The sequence below is a fragment of the Dromaius novaehollandiae genome, chromosome 3, assembly GCF_036370855.1.
Source record: "Dromaius novaehollandiae isolate bDroNov1 chromosome 3, bDroNov1.hap1, whole genome shotgun sequence".
Taxonomy (NCBI): Eukaryota; Metazoa; Chordata; class Aves; order Casuariiformes; family Dromaiidae; genus Dromaius; species Dromaius novaehollandiae.
The window spans coordinates 128,656,123-128,674,431 of record NC_088100.1 but is presented as its reverse complement, the minus strand read 5'-3'; the positions used below and the strand labels follow the sequence as shown (position 1 = coordinate 128,674,431).

Below are 18,309 nucleotides of genomic sequence, written 5' to 3'. Positions count from 1 at the left end.
AACCCCTGCTGCCTCCCTCCAGGGCACAGAGCCGGCTCTGCTCTGTTGGTGAATGCAGCAAGGCACTCGGCTCGAGAAAGGAGGAGTGCCCAGCGCTGTCCACACTGTCAGCGATACCAAGCTTCAGTCCGTGTTAGCAGGGCTTTTTCTGGACAATGAACGATGAAATGATCAGATTAACAGAGCCAGTTTGGGGTGGGAGAAAGCACTTCATGGGCACAGAAGCATCAGCCTCGATTCAGGGTCTCACTTGGAAAAACGCCGTGTAGACATGTTGCTCTTTATTGTAATAAAATAAGACTGACTGCTTAATGTGCTGCTGGTATTTGCTCGGAAACACTCCTGTCAGCACTGGCTGTAGCTTTTACGAGAGGATATTTGTCTTTGCAGCTTAAGCGATGTTTCGGGTTGCAGGCCAGCTCCTGCTCTGCAGGGTGAAGCATTGCTGCGCGATACCGATTTGAGTGAAGCGGTGCCGCTTTACACCGGAGGAGAGCATTTTGCATCGCCAGAGCCCTGCGCAGGCAGGCCTGCTCGCGTAAGGGATTGAGTGTGATCACCCTCACAAACGAAGGGCGTCTACTTGCATCCTTCGCAGCGACGTGACTCGGGCTCTGCTGGGGTCTCCCCTTGCGGAGCTGAGAAACTCGCACCCATGGGCCAAAGTGGAGCACGTGTGTCTTCACGGAAGAGCACCGATGTGCTCCTGGGAGCTGCTCATCAGGAGCACATCTAAGTTCTCCAAAAAACACTGCTTTTTCCAGCAGTGAGACGGGTCCGGGTGCTGTCCTCCATGCTAGGGCCACATCAGATCAGTCTCTGTACCAGGTAAGTCACAAAAAACACTGTATCGCACCAGCTTTGATCACGCTTTGTTAGTTTGACAAAAGAAGAGCTGCAGCAGCTTATCACAAGAAAAAAAGCATAAAATGGTTTGGCAATGTGAGTGTGGAGGGTGTTACCTATTTTGAGCAGATCAAGTAATGTTAATTTGAGAGGGAGAAGGAGGGCGTTTCTGTTCTTTCCCGGTTCTGCCTGCGCTGGGTAAACGCAGACGGGCTGTAGTGGAGGGCTGGAGGCTCGGCTGCCCAAACCCAATTCATCTGAGATCCAGGGATTAAGATACGATCATTTGAACTCTGATTAAACAGTGTATGAACCCCACAAAGGACAGCTTAAAACATTTGGAAAGGTGTTAAGGAAAAATCAAGCGGGATTATATCACAAAATAGCTGCATTAAGCCAGCACGCCTCCCCGGATCAGGCGAAACGGCACCGGCGAGCCTGCCGGCAGCAATGGCCGAGCCTGCTGCACGCCTCGACTTTGCAGCATTTCAGCGTTGAGCAGCTCGCTGCAAGAACAAAACCAGGGCAACCTGCACTCGGGGCGGCATCCCCTGCAAGCAGTGCCCGGCCCCGTCTCTTAACACTCTGCTTTTCCTGGCCAGGGAAGGCAACCCGGCAAACCCCGGCCTGTTTTTGAGGCAGCTGCCATCGCCTGGCAGGCCCGGCGGCCCCGGGCAATGATTAAACGCTGGATTACATAACCGAGCGTGGCAGCCGTTACATTTCCATCCCTGACCTCAGCCCTGGGAAATCTCCCACCCGGAAAACTGCCCGTCTAATCTTTCAGACCTTGAGGGAGCAGCCTCGGGCATCCGACGGGGCTCAGGCACGCAGCCCAGAGCCTGCAGAAACCCCCAAGCCAAGCTGCTTTTGCCAATTCCCTGCTCCCAGGTAGCCAGCTAAATAAATCCCTGCCAGCCCGTGCGTGGACACAGCTCTGCTGGGAAGCTGGGGAGGGTGGGCTGAGTTAGAGACCTCTGGAGGCCCCTTCCCGGCAGCGCCGCGATGAGCCTGTGATAAAGCAGAGAGCAATTAGGCACCGAGCTGAGCCAAAACCAGCCTCTTATCTTCAGCCGTTGACATCAAGCGCTTCTGCTCTCGTACAACTTCGAGTTGCACTTGCTCCATGATGCAGCGGGTGTTGCAGCAGCCCAACCTCGGGAGCACAGTTTGCAAACAGCCATGGCCAAAAAAGGTTCAAAGGGCGAGACGAGGAAATCCAAGATGTTAAATCCGCAACGCTTTCACCAGCTGGGCGAGGGAGCGGCGCGGGGTTGCAGCACGCTCTGGGCGCGGAGCAGCTCGGGGCAGAGGGCTCGCGGAGGAGCGCATCCGGGTGCGAGCGCTCCCTTATCGGTGCTCTGCGTTGATCAGGTCGCGGGCCCGCTCTCCAGCTGTCCGCGAGCTGGAGTTTTGACCGTGCTCAAAGGGCAGGAGCTCAGGGTTGCTCTCCTGATGTGGCGAGCAGCCCCCGAGCATAAGGGCAGCTCACGCACGCGCAGGGCTGTGGTCACAGCCTGGAGGCAGGACATTGCTAGAAATGCCAGACAAACTCAGCTCTGTTTCTCTTTTCCCCCAGGGAGTTGCAAAATCCGCAGCCAAAGTTAAACCCCAAAGATATCCAAAGTTCTGGATCTGGGCCGAGCCTTCGGAGAGCACGGACAGCTCAACTGGGTAGAGCCCGTTGCCCTATCCTGAAAGCAGAGAGCACAGACGAAAAGTAAACCAAAAAAGGAGCAAATCCAAAGGGAAACCACAGCGGGAGAGAGCCCAGGCTGAAAGCAGGGAGGGAGGGAGGGCAGGGGCACATGTGCCTTGCGAGAGCTGTTCCTCCTAAGCCGGCCCTGAAGCATCAGGGCCATCTGCGTAGGTTTGGAGGCACACCAGCTCCCTCAGGGAAGGGGGATGAAACAGCCTCCCTGGCCTGATGGATTAAATTGCTTACACAAGCGGGATCAAATCCAGGTTTCTGGGCTATCTGGCAGAGCTGTTTTGCAACTCCGTTCTCAGGAGAGGGGTTGTGGAGGTGCCCGAGAGCCGGAGGAGACGTTCAGACCTTCTCCTGAGCTTTCCAACGTGGTGGGCCTGGAGCAACGCACCAGACGAAGATGGGAGCAGCCGACCTCAGCCCTTAGCAGGTACGGGGGCTCCGGCCCCCAGCTCGGAGCAGAGGGACCTGCATTTCTTGCTGCCACCTGCTGTCCCCTGCCAGCAGGGCAGGCCCTGCTTAGCTCTCCTGCCAGCCCTGCCCCAGGGACCCCCAAAAGCCTGGCCTGAGGCCAGGGGAAAGTAGGCAGTGGGCCCCCTTCTCCAGCTCAACAGGCAGGCAACAACTTTACTGTGGGGCTAAAACGGTCCTTCTGCCGCATTTTCAAGAGCGCTAAGAGGGAATCTGCTAACGTTTGCTCTGTGGCTTTTTCTAGGGAGAGATTCAGCTCGTTACAGTGAAGGTTTGCTCTTCAGGGACGCTTGAGCAAGTTAAACTAAACCTGGTCTTCCAAGGGCATTTGCTGATCTGCACTGAACGCCCACTCGCATGTGCCTTCACATAGCTCGACTGGCCCATATTTGATTCAGTCTCCTTCATTTTGGAGGTGCGTCCACACAGTTTCACCAATCCACTTTAAAGCAATGCTCTTACATGATTCGGATTGACCTCATGAGTGCAGAAAAGGTCCAGTTATGCTTGTGTCACTCCCAGCTAGGCCAGCACTGGCCTGGTGTTACACAGTGGAGAAGGCAGGTGTCCAGGGCAGAAAATCCCTCCAATTCACCTGCTAGACCTCACAGGAGGCTGGAGACAAAGCCATTTAGAGAGAGCATCCCTCTACACCCAGGTAGACGCTTATCGAGGATGGCACCTTGTAGACGTCATTCATGGTCCACGCTGCCCTTGCTGACCTCCAGCTGGGACCAGCGTCGCTGCAACGGGTGTTGTTTTCCGAGAGCAGGCGTTGCAGAAGCTCCGTCCCACGGTCAGCGCTTTCAGAGGCGACGCTCTCCTTGCGCCAGCCGGCTTTCGATGCCGCACAAACTCACCAGCAGAAAGACACCGTCTTGCTGACAGTCAGATGTCAGGTCCGGAGAGGCCAGTCCGTTAAAATGCTGCAGGCGTCCAAGCGCAGCAGAGCTGCGGGTGCTTGGCCCCAAGCAGGACCCCGCTGGACCGTGCCCACCCCTCCAAGGAGCCTTTTCTGTTCCAGAGACGAATAAGTCAAGCCAGACTGCAGCAGCTATCCAGACCTATCTGAGATCAGTTGTGTTAGGATAAGGGCAGGCAAGTGCCCTGTACCTGCGAAGACCGGCATGTTCCCCGAGGTCAAGCGAGCTGCAGGGGCATGCCGTGAGGGCGAGCTGCGCTGTTTTGCCACTCCCCTAGCAAACCAGCGAGACCTGGCAGGAGAACATGGAAGCCGAAGATCTTGGGCCTTGTGCATTCATCATGTGCAAACGGGTCCAAAGCTACCTACGTAACAGCAAAAAAAAGAAAAAAATCCACATTACGGCAAGGAGCCCGCCAGACATCTGTCTGCTAATCAAAAACAAACAGGCTGTGCTGCTTTGCAGCCCGATGGCACAAATGCTCGTGTTTGTTCTGTGCTCTGATCGCTGGCACAACCAGGAGCCAAAGGAGCAGATGAGCACAGACATCTCCAAATGCTGCAAGGACGAAGGTGGACAAGTTTTTGAGCTATTACTGAAACTAGGAGCTTTGGGTAATTTGTTAGAGCTTTGCCGCACCAAGGGGAGACTCCCCAGCGTGCTGGGCTCACCTCCCAGCTGGCAGACCTCGGCTCGGACCCCACCGCACTGAAAGTGAACTCCTGCCACCAGGGTTCCCAAACGGCCCTGTCCCACAATGAAAGGAGGTTTACCCATAGCAGGCCATTAGCTCTGGAAAGCACTACAAGGCCAGAGGTCCCCAAAAGCTGAGTGTTTGCAGCAACTAGAAACGGAGGATGTGCTGGCAACCCACCATTCCCCCACTTGTGCCCTTCTTGGAGAAGAAGATCAGCTTTTCCTGCCACCCTGGACATCCCTGCTCTATCTATTTCCCAGGCAGCTCCAAAAAGACACAGATGAACCAACGCTGTTCGAAACCTTTGAGAGAGAAAAGAGAGGAGCTCCGTTTCTTAAGACACGATTTCATGGCGACAAGGCCACGCAGGAGGCAGACGGTGCACGTGATGGACGTGATGGCAGGGGTGAACTGCAGCAGCACTCGAGAGCAACCACAAAAAGCAGCGTCAGGCTTGGCTGTGAACTCAGGGTCCACAGCCCAGAAGACTGTTATGGGGAGGTACTGTCACCTCGTTTCTCTTCCCGCAGGGAAACTTGGCCTTTAGGCTGCTTGGATGGTTTGCTTTTATTATTAGAAGAAAGATGTAGCTGAAAGAGCTAGGCTGGAGAGTGTTTTATTCTGAAAGGCTTTGAAATGAATCAATAGCAGAGTCCTGACTTGAAATCCTTGTGGCTGGTTCTTGCTGCTCCATGTTAAAAGATGACAAGAAGCACAAGTTAGGGAGGCACAAGGATCATGAAAAGGCACAGATGACCTTTCCTTCATCTGCACAGCAGCAAAAACATGAAAAGCCTCGACAGAATTATTAGGGAAGATGAACGTATTAAATATATCTAAATTACTCCAGTTTAAGTTCTACCTTCAAAAGAGCTTGTTTGTAATTTAAAACACTCCTAGAAGAAACAAGAAGTGAAAGCTTAGTGTGGGGGATTCACACCCAAACTAATAAGGAAACTTGATTTAACCATGTTTCAGACAGAAGCCATGAAGTAACTTTAAAAAAGATCACCCAGGTCACTGGCTGGCCAGACTATTTCTCAGGCAGTCTCCCAAAACCTTTGGGCAGGATACTTATCTAAAGCCACTGACTTAATCTGATTTAGCAATTCCAGTGCTGTGGTTAACAGAAGAGAAAATAGAAGCGTAATCTACATTGCATGCAAATCCCTCCATCGGTGCAATACACAGGCTGCAAGTTTACACTTACAGCATGGAGAAAGCACCAGCTAATGCAGGCCGTTTCCCAATACAGCCAAAGCCTGCTGCATAGCTGCCTAAGAAAATTAGTCCTACAGAGAGAAAAGTTCTGGTAAGCAAGGACACCAACTAATAACTTCTAGGTTTTTTTCTTTCTTTCTTTTTTTTTTTTGATTACTGCATGCTTACATTTGAATGAAACGAACACTCATAGCTTCAAGGAGGGGAAGACCGCAAATGGAAACAGTGGCAAGAAGAAAAAAAACCCAAGTCACAGCTTCTGTGCCATTGAATAATTAGATACCACATCCTGCAGCAGCTGCTAACCTCAGCCACCCCCCGGCCGCGAGCCCATTTTAGCGCTACGTTCCGGTACTGCCGTACTGTTCCCGCCACGACCAACTCGTATTCCCAGATCCCCTGGAGGAGAGGGTTATTTTTTTTGCCTCCCTTATGTACCACGTAGCTGCTGGCTCTGTCACATTCCTGTAGTATTCGCTCCCCTGAGCGAAGGCCCAACTCAGCCTGCAGCTGCTCCGCAAACACCAGCGAAGGAAAAACTAGAATAAATCACGCCAGAAATGAGGAGCTTGCATCAGCAGCTGCAAGGGGCAAACGGAAGAGCAGAGACCTGGTCTGAATTAATGTGTGGCTCCAACCCAGGGAGCTGGCTGTGAGACACAGAGGCTTGGCACAGGACAGACACCAAAGCTTTTTAAACACAAGAAAAGGGGCTGAGGTTACTTCCTTTAGAGGAACATAGCCAAAGCACAGTGCAAGGGAGCTGGCTAGCTTGGGCTCCCCCACATCCTGTGGGAATTACAACCCGCAGGGAAAGAAATCTTTGATTTTTAACAGGGAGGGAGTATTATGCGTAAGGAGACTCAAGGAAACACAAATACTGTGTGCTTTTAACTTGATGAGACAACTGTCTACAAGTGGAAACTCTTTACCTTTTATTGCATCGGATGCTTTACTGGGTAAAACTTGGGGACCTCACCATCACCATCCCCTGAACACTTCATTTTCATCTCAGCCTATGCTCCCCGCCAGTTTTAGGAAGGAATCTAAACAGTATGTTAAACACACCATCACCTGAGCACAGCTGGTGGCCCCTCTCCACAATGATGCAACGGAGAACAAGATACTATCGTACCCTTTTAGCGAGCACACATAGGTGAAACAGGTGAGAAGATGCATAGAATTTTTTTCTTCTTCCAAAAAAACAGATGCAGAAAGACACCAAGCATGCCTCAGCTCTAACTTCCTTGGTAAATAAAATCAACATTTTTCATGTTCTAGTCCCCTCCCAGACCATTCTTAATTGAAACAGTAGGCATAAGTAGGCTGGGATAAAGCCTAGATTAATTTAAAACATGTGGTCTTAGCAGTTAAGAAGAAAAATGACACAAGAAGCTAGAGGAAATGAAGGAAGTGAGGAACATGCATCTTCTAAGACAGGAGAGCCTTTAGGTGAGATCCCACACATCAGGCCACTTCACCTGGCTGCAGTTTAACACCCACCTCTCAGGGGATCCAAATTCACCGCTTTGTTTTCTGAAGGTTGACAGATGTTTATAGCTGGCAGTATATTTAGCGGGGAAAACGAACTCTTCTGTGACAACACGCCAGGGCATTGCTTGGCCATAGCACCAAACGCACGTACTGGCGCAGGTGACCACTGCAAGGCAAGCGTCACAGCAGGACTCCAGCGTCACTTTTTGGATTCCAGACCTGTGAAGGTGAAAGGCTTTGAACTTCAGTACGCTTGCATCTAGTTGAAGGTCAACACCAGAACGATGATATTTTCCACTTCAGGAACTCTTCATAGGAAGCTGAGCCCATATCCAATGTTTTATTTACCCGTGCCTTCTCACACGCTATTTCTGGCCAAAGCCAGGCTAAGGCAAACAAGATTTTAGAGATTAATATCACCTCTGTAAGTGGCAGAAAAAAACAAACCAATACGCTGCATAGATATAAATAATTGGAGTGGCTAAAAACCCAAGTAGCTACAGATGTGAGAAGACACCATCTTCAAAAGAAGATGCAAAAAAATCCAGAAGATTTTTAAACACATCCCAGAGATGAAAAATATTTGAGCAAGTGTGTTTGTGTTCCCAGACTTAGGTGTATTATTTAACAGAAGAGACTGAGTGTCTCCTCCTAAGCCACTGTAAGATTCAGACAAGTTCAAGCTCTGTTCACAAGAAAACACACAGCAGGAAAAGGAGCAAGTTGCATTTAATTACAACAAGGAGGGTTTCAGCTAGTTACAAGCCAGCTTACCCCAAACATTATCCCCTACTGAAAGACAGACTTAGTGACGCCACATTAAATTGCATCATTCCTTTTATAAAGCAAAACACCCAAACATTTCCTAAATGGTTTCTTTTATATCCTCTCTTATATCACCCTAGCAACACACACTACCTACCTTACTGTGGTGGTATAGAAAGTCAAAAAGCAACTCTTCCCACTTCTTCCCCTTATAAGGGAAAATAAATAGAAACAAAGATTAGGGTATCATGAGAGAAGGTGAAAAGATCTCCACTTCAATATATCATTTACCTCCAATGAAAGGTGGTCAATAGAAAAAATAAACTTTAAAAAAAAAAAAAAAAAAAAAGAAAAACACACTGGAACTGTCATGAATATATTACAATGTGAATGCAAACTGCTTACACACAGGAAATCTGCATAGCAATGTTCACTAATTTGGGTGTATGGCTTATGCAAAAGGGACAGAAAAACTGCATCAAGAGACCTTAGTGCTTTAATTTAATCTAATAAGTGGTAGACTGCCAACAACACACAAGCTTCACTCCCCCTGGAGCAACTCTTTACCTGTCCCACTATTTTGGCTGTGTTCTACGAGCAAGATTTACAGGTGAACATGGACCTTGACTGTGGAAGGAGACCACCAGCCCCTAGGAGATGCACCCATCCATTTAGGCCCTGGAGAACCTACTTTCTTTTTACAGTAAAATGCTAACAAGGAATCTTTCCTATTCTCAACTTTCACATGAACACAATGATTGTTTTAAGGAGAAAGAAGTATGAACAGTTCCTCAGTCTCCTCTCTTCCCCATGTGGTACAGGCGATTCTCATTTTGAGAACGGGGACCTCCAGTTGATAGAAAATCCTCTCGGATATGCCTAGAACTAGTCTGTCCTCTGTCTGATCTGAGCAGCCACAGGAAAGATGCCTTTCATCAAGACATCTTAGGCACTGAAGGCTGTGATCCACAGAGGATATGGTAACATTAAAGTGCTTTTCTATAAAAACCTGAATGTTTTAGGGTCATTCATCCTACCTCCCAAACAGGACCAGCAGATAACATGACTATTTTTAATATTCAACTACAAAACTTCTGACTTCTTGAACTACATCAATACTAATAACAATGCAAGCTATGACAAGAGAAACACATTTCCACAGAACATTCAAGCTGATAGAAGAGAAGTGAACGATTGGGAGAAGACCTTTTACAGTCAAAATGCTAGGCAGCGCAGAACGTTTCACAAGTGTCCAGCATTTCTGTTGGCAAATGGCAAGGTACGGCATGTAGCCTTCTAGACTGGAGCCCTCCAGAAGCAATTTCTGAGGCAGAAGCAGCGAGGCTGAAAGAAAGTGCCCCTAAAAAACAAGTCTGCCACAGACCGTTATTACTCCAAACTGTATGCAGAAGGCAACATGAAACAGGGGCTGCCAAACAACGCACAGCTGTCCCTTGGTTCCCGGTACAGACATATTAGCAGCATGCTTTGAATTCCTGAAACACTCATTACCAGAAGCATGAAGGAAACGGGGGTAGCCGGGATGAAACTGAATCACTGCTGAATGGAAAACCTGAAGGACAGCTGACTTGTTTTCCCTTGTCTGATTAGGTATTTCTACCTTGAAATTAAGAGTGGGAAAAGTCTAATCTGTATTTAAAGATGTGTGCAACACCCACAGTCTGTAAACAGACTGCAACACACTCCCTCAAAGGCAAGCGTACTTGCATGAATAATCCTGCACTTGAAGACAGGACAAAGAACATGTATGATAAAATGCAAGATAAAACGGTTGATAAAGTAACTTTTCTTTGATCACTATGAACAGAATTGAAAAATGCACTAAGCAGTTTGTTGCATATTCAGAAAGGGGAACAAACATGGACAACGGCTTCCAAACGTTCATGCTTGGATTCCCATTTCTGGGGCTGGGCCCAAGATGGCAACTCCAGTTCTGGAACAGAGAACTGAGGCGCTTAAGTGCTGGGACAAAACAAATCATCTTCCCCAAAACAAAATATTTCTCACTCAATTACATGACGTGAAATTAATGAGAAGTATGTTAGCCGAATCCCACCTATATTAGATCAGTATAAGTGAGAGGTTAACCAAGTCTATTCACCCTATGCATCCTTTTTTCATCGTAACGGAAGTATAAAATAAAAATCAGACAAAAGGAAACAAAATACCAATACAAACATCAAGTGTAAATCAAATGAACAACCCAGGTATGAGAGAGTATGGTGGGGCGTGCCTTTTGTTTTAACTACTTTTACCACCTTTGCTCTGTTGTGATCAATCTTCTGTTCTCACATATCCAACTTTTACCATTTAATAAGTCATAACCAATATTAAAAAAGTCAAGAGGATATGTTAAACATCAAAGATTTAAGTTATGGAAAATGAGGATGAACACACTGATACAGGCTTGCAATTTTAATTTTAAAAAGGCCCCTACGGTGGGACTAGTTATAGATGGCATCATGCTAATGCAAATGAAAAATAGCTTTTTTTAAAAAAAACAAAACCACTTTAAATAAGTATGAATTCACACCATACACGTGTACATACTTATTATTTTCTACGTTAGCTTTGTTTGGAATATAAATCAACTAAGTCTATACTACTTAAAATTCAGTATGTGCAACATTAACCCGATTTAAGCATTTTATAAATACAAGCTTTTTTAGTATTTATTGCAACATACTTCACTACTTAACATACGGAAAAACAAGTTCTACATTTAAAATTCTGATGTAATAACTCTATCTGCCAATTAAGACTACAAATGGAAAAATACTTGCTAATCTTCAACATCAAAAATGCAAATAAATTTCATTTTCTGAAGAAAACAATTGACATTTTAGGGTCTGAATGGTACACTATCTTGTATATGTTACTGGTGTTTCTTTAGACTTTTGAAGGTATTACATTAATGAAATACAAACTTTGTAGTTAGCTTACAACATGTACTTCTCAGAGGCAAAGAGGAAAAAATCTGTTTTGTATTTATGAAGGAACATCTATTTATTATAAAACAAGATAAAAGATATTAGAATTAAGTTGAAACAAGGCAACGTTAGAGCAACCACTTTAGAGCTTTGTGAACGAAGTGTAGTTTCAGACTTGCAAATTGAGGTGAACGTAGCTCTTAACATGCTGTCCTCTTCTCTATAAATGGGATGAAGTAGAGAAGCAAAGCTTCAAGGTATAAGGGTTAGAGCCATCTGTCAGGAGACAAAGAACATACTCAATAAACTGCACTCTATGGTGCTCTTGCTGATCAAGGCACCTCGCACAGTCTGACAAATTTACCAATCCTGTAGGTTTAATGTTTCCCCCCCAAAAAAGGATGGCCCACAGACACCTGTTGCCCTGTAAATAGGTGTTTTGGGGTTTTGTTTTTTAATAGTCTATCAGCATTTTTTTAGGTAGAGAAACGAAGGGGTGGATTCGATCGCAAGGGAACGCGGACAGCATTTCAATTATTGAACTATATGCAATAAAAAGACATCCTACCGTTACTATTGCCCCTCCTCCCTTCTAAACTGTTTAGAAGATCAGTATTTAACAGGCAATGGCTAAGGCAAAAGGGCACAGACAGATAAGGAAGTCAAGATTTAGAATGTGGCACTTCTGTCAGAGACAGGGTGGCATGGACAGTATTTTACATCTCTGACAGAGAGAAGGAATAGCAGGACACCTACCCCTTCGGGCCTCTCCAGAAAGCAAAGCATACAACAACCCCTCTCTATTCAGAAAGGCTGCCAAGGGCCACAGAGAGCAGCACACAGTTACCACACTCAGGTCATGGAAAATATGTCCTCCTGGCTCGGCCCACCTCAGGCAATCTTATTTACAACAAGTCCTAACCAGTGGTCCTTGTTTTAATAACTCTGTAAATACTCTGTATTTTCCTCTAATAAGTACACTTGATTCTACGTTACAGTATGTCTTTTTTCATGTTGAAAGAGCAAATTCTTCTCTTGTCTGTACCACTTCTCCAAAATGACAGATAAATGCAAAATTGTGAGGAGTGTGTTAACAATATCTTAAGAAAACTCCTGCCCCTGAAGTAACTTCAGTTCCTTATCGAGAGGGTGGACAAAACAGTGGGGAGCACAGATAAGAAAGGTTTAAACAAACTACTAAGATGTGCCAGGAAGAGACAAATTCATAAGAGTTTGGAGAAGGCATTGGGCTAGATTCCAAATCATGTCTGCGAACATCTGGAATAATTCCATTTATTGAACTATCTTTACTGTACAGTGCAGATCTAGCCCACTGTGCATGTCTAGCAGGTGAACACCCTCTCCACTCCTATTAGATTGAGATAAACTCAGCTTGGCCCCACAGTTTCTGACTTCAAAGAGAATCTACTAACAGAACAGTCAATTCAGAGCAGTAAACTGAATATTCAAACAAAAATTGTAACTTAAAGAATCTTTTACCCAAAGGTATTTCAGATTTCTCTGCATTTGTTGTGAAAGATTTTAAAAAGCTTTAGCAAGTCATTATAGATTAGATTTGATTTTGACGACAGTGGATTTTTAAGCAATGCTTTTCCTGCCTTCCTCCTTTGAAGTCAGGGAAAGGGAAAAACAAACAAGACACACAGTCTCAGAGCATATTTGGATTTCTACAGGTTGACTCAAAAAGCAAGGAAGATTCTCATTTACATAGAGCCTAACGGACCCTAACCTATATAGAGGATTACATAACATACTATATACATAAAATATATACATACATACACACACAAAGTAAATAAAACAATTTTTAGCTGCAGAAATGGAGCTACTCAAGCCTTGTTTTACAGCAAAGACAATACCAAAAAAAAAAAAAAAAGGAAGAAAACAAGTTTGTTTTTTAATAAAAATAAAAAACAAGCAAGATTGACTTACTTGGGACTCTTATCTGGTAGTGATTAAGTACGGTGAGGGCTTCCACTGCATCTGTCTTACATTCCCACTCCAACAGACCAGAGAGTGTTTTGGCAGAAGCTGTCAGAGTGAGAGAAAAAAGAAAAGGGGAAAAAGGGTATCAGTAACCTCTACTGCTCTTTTCAAAATCAGAGCTTGAAGAACCCCTTGAATAGGTCAAGATTTACTTACGTTTTGGATCGAACACTTTGTATTTAATAAAGCTGAGAACTTCATGATCCTCACATAACTGCCATAAAAATAAAATAAGAGGTAAGACTTCAATAAAAATGCACACAAATACTATTTGCAAGAATTCCAACATTTCCTGGAAGAGACACAAAAGAAAATACTGATTCTTTAAGAGAGTTTCCATGAATTTATGGCAAATGATTGTTCCAAGAAACACTTCAAGATTGGAAACTCTTTAGAATGCCATTCTGTAGTCTGCAAAACAGGGCTTCTGTATCTGTGCTCTCTCATGATAAATATAATCTTATAGGCACAACACAATTGTTGGAGTACAAATATCACTATTGCCTCAAACAAGGGATATCTAAGTAAAAACATCTTTCTTTTCGACATTCCGACTTCAATTCAATACTTCAGAAGTCACACATACAGGTACATGGCCTGTGAACCAGAATTAACTTTCACATGGAGACTGAAAAGAAGAATTCACTGAACTGTCATCAGTTGTACCACTGCCTTCACTTGAGAGGCCTAGCATCACATCCAGAATGCTTTTAAGCATCCAGAATTCATTTAGGACCCAGCTGCTCAAACTGTTCCACATGCACGTTTCTCTCCATTCCAAAACATCCTAGCAGTCATTAAAGCAACCATCTCAGGGAGCGGATAAATCCCTTGTGGACTGTAGTCTTGCTCTTGTTCTACAAGTCTTTTCCACACAAACCACATTAAGCTTTTCAACTTTACTTCCCCCAAAAAATATATATATATCTTGTTTCTCATTAAAAAAAGAAAAAAAAAAGAAAAGAGAAAGAGAAATGCCAGATATTGCAGAAATATAGCAGCTTCTATATAAAGAGGCTAAAGCCTATTTTAAAGAATCAATTATCTTCCAGTTGCTATCTTGTAACTATCCCAGCTATTTGCTTTTTTAAAAGTAGCACAGGGTATAAAGCTAGGATAAAGCCCAATATCCCTATATACCACAGTCGTTTCAATTGCCTACCTTTACAAAGGTTTCTTCAGTAACACACAGGGGTACATTATAATAATGCAGCACACAAGAGGGTGGTTGGATGATGTTCTTAGATGCTTGGCCAGCACTGGTAAAGCGATTATTCTTACTCATTGCAAAATCCTTGTAACTACTTGTGCCATCCTCCAGTTCAAATATCTGGCTTGGAACTACTGAATGCTGCTTGGAAACACTGGGATTTAAGGATATACAGTTAAAGTTTCTTAAACAATTAGGACTTGCATATTTTGCACAGAGAGTATTGATGGAATTGGAACAAAGCTGACATTTCTTTTCAACAATTGAAATAAAGGGAAAACAAGATGAGTTGGATTCGATATCTTCCTTAAAAGCTGTGGAAAGGGTGATAAACTGTATTCGGTAACATGTTTTGTTAACAGGCAAGCAAGATAATGCCTATATACATTATTAACATAAGTTTTTACTGAAATGGTCAGCTGTCAAATTTACAAAATTTTTTTTTTTAGTATGTAAAATACAAATAGTAGTTGCAAATAGGAAATCATAACTGCAACAGTGATGACAAAGCAATGGGATACCCTCCCTCTGCAGCCTCAGAACAACCCCTCAGTAGCAGACTACTAACATAATAAACTGTGTATTTACCAGACATTAAGCCTCTTCCCAAATAATTTGACATTGTTGAGATGTGTGACGGCTCTTTCTACAGCATACTCATCACCCATTTCGACCAGTGCCGTGCCTGGAATAGTCTTCATAAATTTCACCTGAGGTAGATACAGAAAAAATGACAACGCAATGAACAGCACAACTAAGGATTTTACATGTTGTCAGACAATTTTTTTTTAGATCATCTCAGCCACGTCTTTTCCAAAACAACTAGATTGACAAATCTGGCTTGAGTATAGCAGCCTCTAAGTTTCTTATAAGTGATGACTTACCTTCTCAATGTTTCCATACAAGCAGAACAGGTTGAAGACCCTGGAACAGTTCATCTTTAGCTGATGCAACCCGCTAACCATGACGACTGAACCAGAAGGATTTCCACCATGCATGTAAGAGGAGGATGCCTGGGGCAACGGGTAAGCAACGAGTTCTGGAGTGTCCCGAGATCCCATTCGGTACCGGCTCGGTAAGGGCAATAAAGGACCATGTGACCCTAAGGGGATGAAAGATCATGTTTTCATGCTACTTCAAACACAAGTTTCACTACTTAATCATGCATTGAAGCTCACATATATAATGCATAATTAAAGCAGACAACAACAACAAACTATAGCAGTTCTGCTAAATCTTTTTCTAATTTTAAAAAAGACCTCCTCTTCTGTTCCCTTTAATGTTTTGAGTCTGTTCTTATATTACCATATAAGAAGGAAGATGTTTCACAGCATTGTTTTATATATGAGCAAAAAAGGTATTTCATTAATCATTTTGACGACTGAGTTGCAGGTTTTACCCCTCCAAAAAGTTTGCTTAACCCAGTCTCTCCCCCAGCACCCTACCAAAAATTTAAACATAAAGCCATCAAAAAAAAAATTTTAAATAAACAGTAATCTCTATAGTCATGTCTACTGATAGAGCTATGTGGCACCAGAGTAAGTATTATAAAAGAGGAAGGGGAAAACAAAACAGCAAAACAGAAGCAGTAATTTTTTTTGACAGGCATCAGGAGACAAGATGATACAGCTAGGTTCTGTAGACGAGACATTAAGACAGACTACCTTTCTGCAACAGCTCATTTGGAAAAAAAACCACAAGTACTTAAAACTCAGCACTATTACAAACAGAAGCTGTCCTGATTCCCACTACAGGTGAAGTGATAGGTTTCACTGAATGAAGCTTTTTTTTTTTTTTTTTTTTAAAAGGAAGAGAGATTATTAGTATGCAATATTGTTGTTTACAGAAAATATCAGCATTACAGACAAAAAAAGGAGGTTTGGAGAGGATCTCTGTTCTTCTGAGTCAATAAATAACATGAAATTGAGTGTAAAAGGCACCTCTTGCAGTTTTTTCCAGAAAAAAACCAGTAATGGAAGTGAGACAATGGTAAAGGAAGAGGCAACCATATTAGTTAAGGTGAAAGGGTACATCAGAAGCGTACATCGGAAGAATAAAACTACCCCCCCCCCAAAAAAAAAAAAAAAAAAAAACCAAACAGTGAATACAAGCTGGAACTTGAAAATTCTGGATAACTGAAGAACCTTTGAAAGACTAGGTAGAAAGTCGACCTATGTGGTAAAATAATACATTCACAAAGAAACAGGCAAGACAAACCACATTGCCTCTGACAGTTAAGACAATAAATAGAGTCACATCTAACCCTTGATACCATTTTCTCTTGGAAGTCTCATGTGCGTGATGGCAGATCTTTATGTACAGATAGCACAGGTAATAACTGCATCACTTGCTACCTGAACTTTATAGCAGTAATGCTCAAACATCCTTCTTATGTAGAGACATGGCTGTACCTTTCAGAATCAGCTACATTCAAAGAAACACAAAGCACACAATTAGCAGCTTTGCCCGCAACATCAAAGAGCTCTGGATTGCACTAAGTCATTTATCAAGCTGTGTTGCATTATCTAGAAGAAAGCTGCTTTCCCAGTACAGATGTTATTTTCTATCCATTGCCTATGGTGATGGCAGCTGACAAAAAACATTCTTCAGAGGAATACATTTGTAGAGCCGGATGTTCTCCATGAAAAAAGTGTTACTGTAGTAAGTGCAGTATGGATTTCAGTCTATCACGAGCATTTTTAGAATATGGACTGACAGCACCACATGTAGAGTGTAATATTGAACTATACATGCTGTAGAGAGATTTATGGTTATGCATTGACTAAATATTTAGAATTCCACACAACATGTACAGAAGTTATTGCCGCCTGTTATCCTATGTTACTTACCATATCCATCATGTCTAAATGACGATGGGTGCTCTCCCAAAATAGCTTGCCTCTGGCGGCCCTTCCCTCTGTCTAACATGTGGGAATGGAAAGAAAACAATTTAATATGGACAAGTATGCACTTGATTTCTCAAGTTAAGACAATGCTTCCATTTAAGAAGCAAAAAAGTAATTTCAGTCCTTGTTAACTTTATAAACAATTTCTCATTCGTTATATGTTTAAAACCACAAGCTGTAGCCCTGGGACACCAAAATTAAAAGATTCATCTGTATAATAAATACCATTTAAGTTGATTGGGAGAGGGAGGGGATAGTGGCCAATGAAGAGATGCAGACATTTAAAGTCTATGGAAATACCCAAAAGTTCTCCTAAACAGACATTGCACATTATTATAGGTAACACCATACAGCAGGATTTACCTATGCGTCTCTTAAAACAAATTTGAAATGCAGTACTTTTGAAAGACAGTACCTGAATCATAATATTAGCTTCAACAGCAACACATTTTCAAAGTGGGCTTCTTTCAAGAAGTTTCAGCATAAGCCAACAACAACCTGTATTACATGGTTTCATAATCAGTAAACAGAGAGCATTACATATGTGTACATATATATTTACAGAACACCTACTGTTTTAAGGGCATGCTGAAAGGATTGTACATTATTGCATTATCAGCAGCATAACAGGTCAAGTGAAGAAAAACATCACTGAATAATGCACTTAACCAATGGTCAATCCTTTAAGAAAACCCAGTTCTCTATGATATAAAGTTAAGCAAGGGGTCTACATTACTGGAGGAAAGCAGTGCATCATAGTCAAAGCAGTGTTTTTTAATTAGATACATGCTGCGTGGCAAAGAAAATCTGAACTTCCAGGTTTTTTGTGGTAAGCAACAAATCATTTCTCACATTTTAAAAAAGAAATCTGTTCTTGAAAAGCCACATTGAAAAGGTGGGGCAAGATATTCAATTTGCGACAGTTCCCCCAAAATTTAAATATGACTGCTGAAAATGGCATCTCCAGCCCAATGCAGCTGGAGATGCTTCCCTTGAAAAACAGGAGCTGTTCACGTTAGACAATACACAGTGGGAGATGAAAACCCGTGTGCCCTTTCTCCTCAGAGTTTGAGGACAGGTTTCTGTTCTGTTTTCCATTCCCCCTTCAGG

General features: G+C 43.6%; 1 protein-coding gene across 1 annotated transcript in view; it reads right to left on the bottom strand.

Moving 5' to 3' along the window:
• Positions 1-10,546: 10,546 nt before the first annotated feature.
• HNRNPLL (heterogeneous nuclear ribonucleoprotein L like) overlaps positions 10,547-18,309 on the bottom strand; it is a 28,462-nt gene continuing 20,699 nt past the window's right edge. Inside the window, exons 7-13 of the mRNA XM_064510088.1 lie at positions 17,143-17,214; positions 15,178-15,395; positions 14,882-15,003; positions 14,246-14,447; positions 13,240-13,297; positions 13,030-13,128; positions 10,547-11,352 (exon numbers count right to left, since the gene is read on the bottom strand). Coding sequence (XP_064366158.1) covers positions 11,297-11,352; positions 13,030-13,128; positions 13,240-13,297; positions 14,246-14,447; positions 14,882-15,003; positions 15,178-15,395; positions 17,143-17,214 — 827 coding nt within the window. The 3' untranslated portion in view covers positions 10,547-11,296. The remainder of the gene's footprint in view (positions 11,353-13,029; positions 13,129-13,239; positions 13,298-14,245; positions 14,448-14,881; positions 15,004-15,177; positions 15,396-17,142; positions 17,215-18,309) is intronic.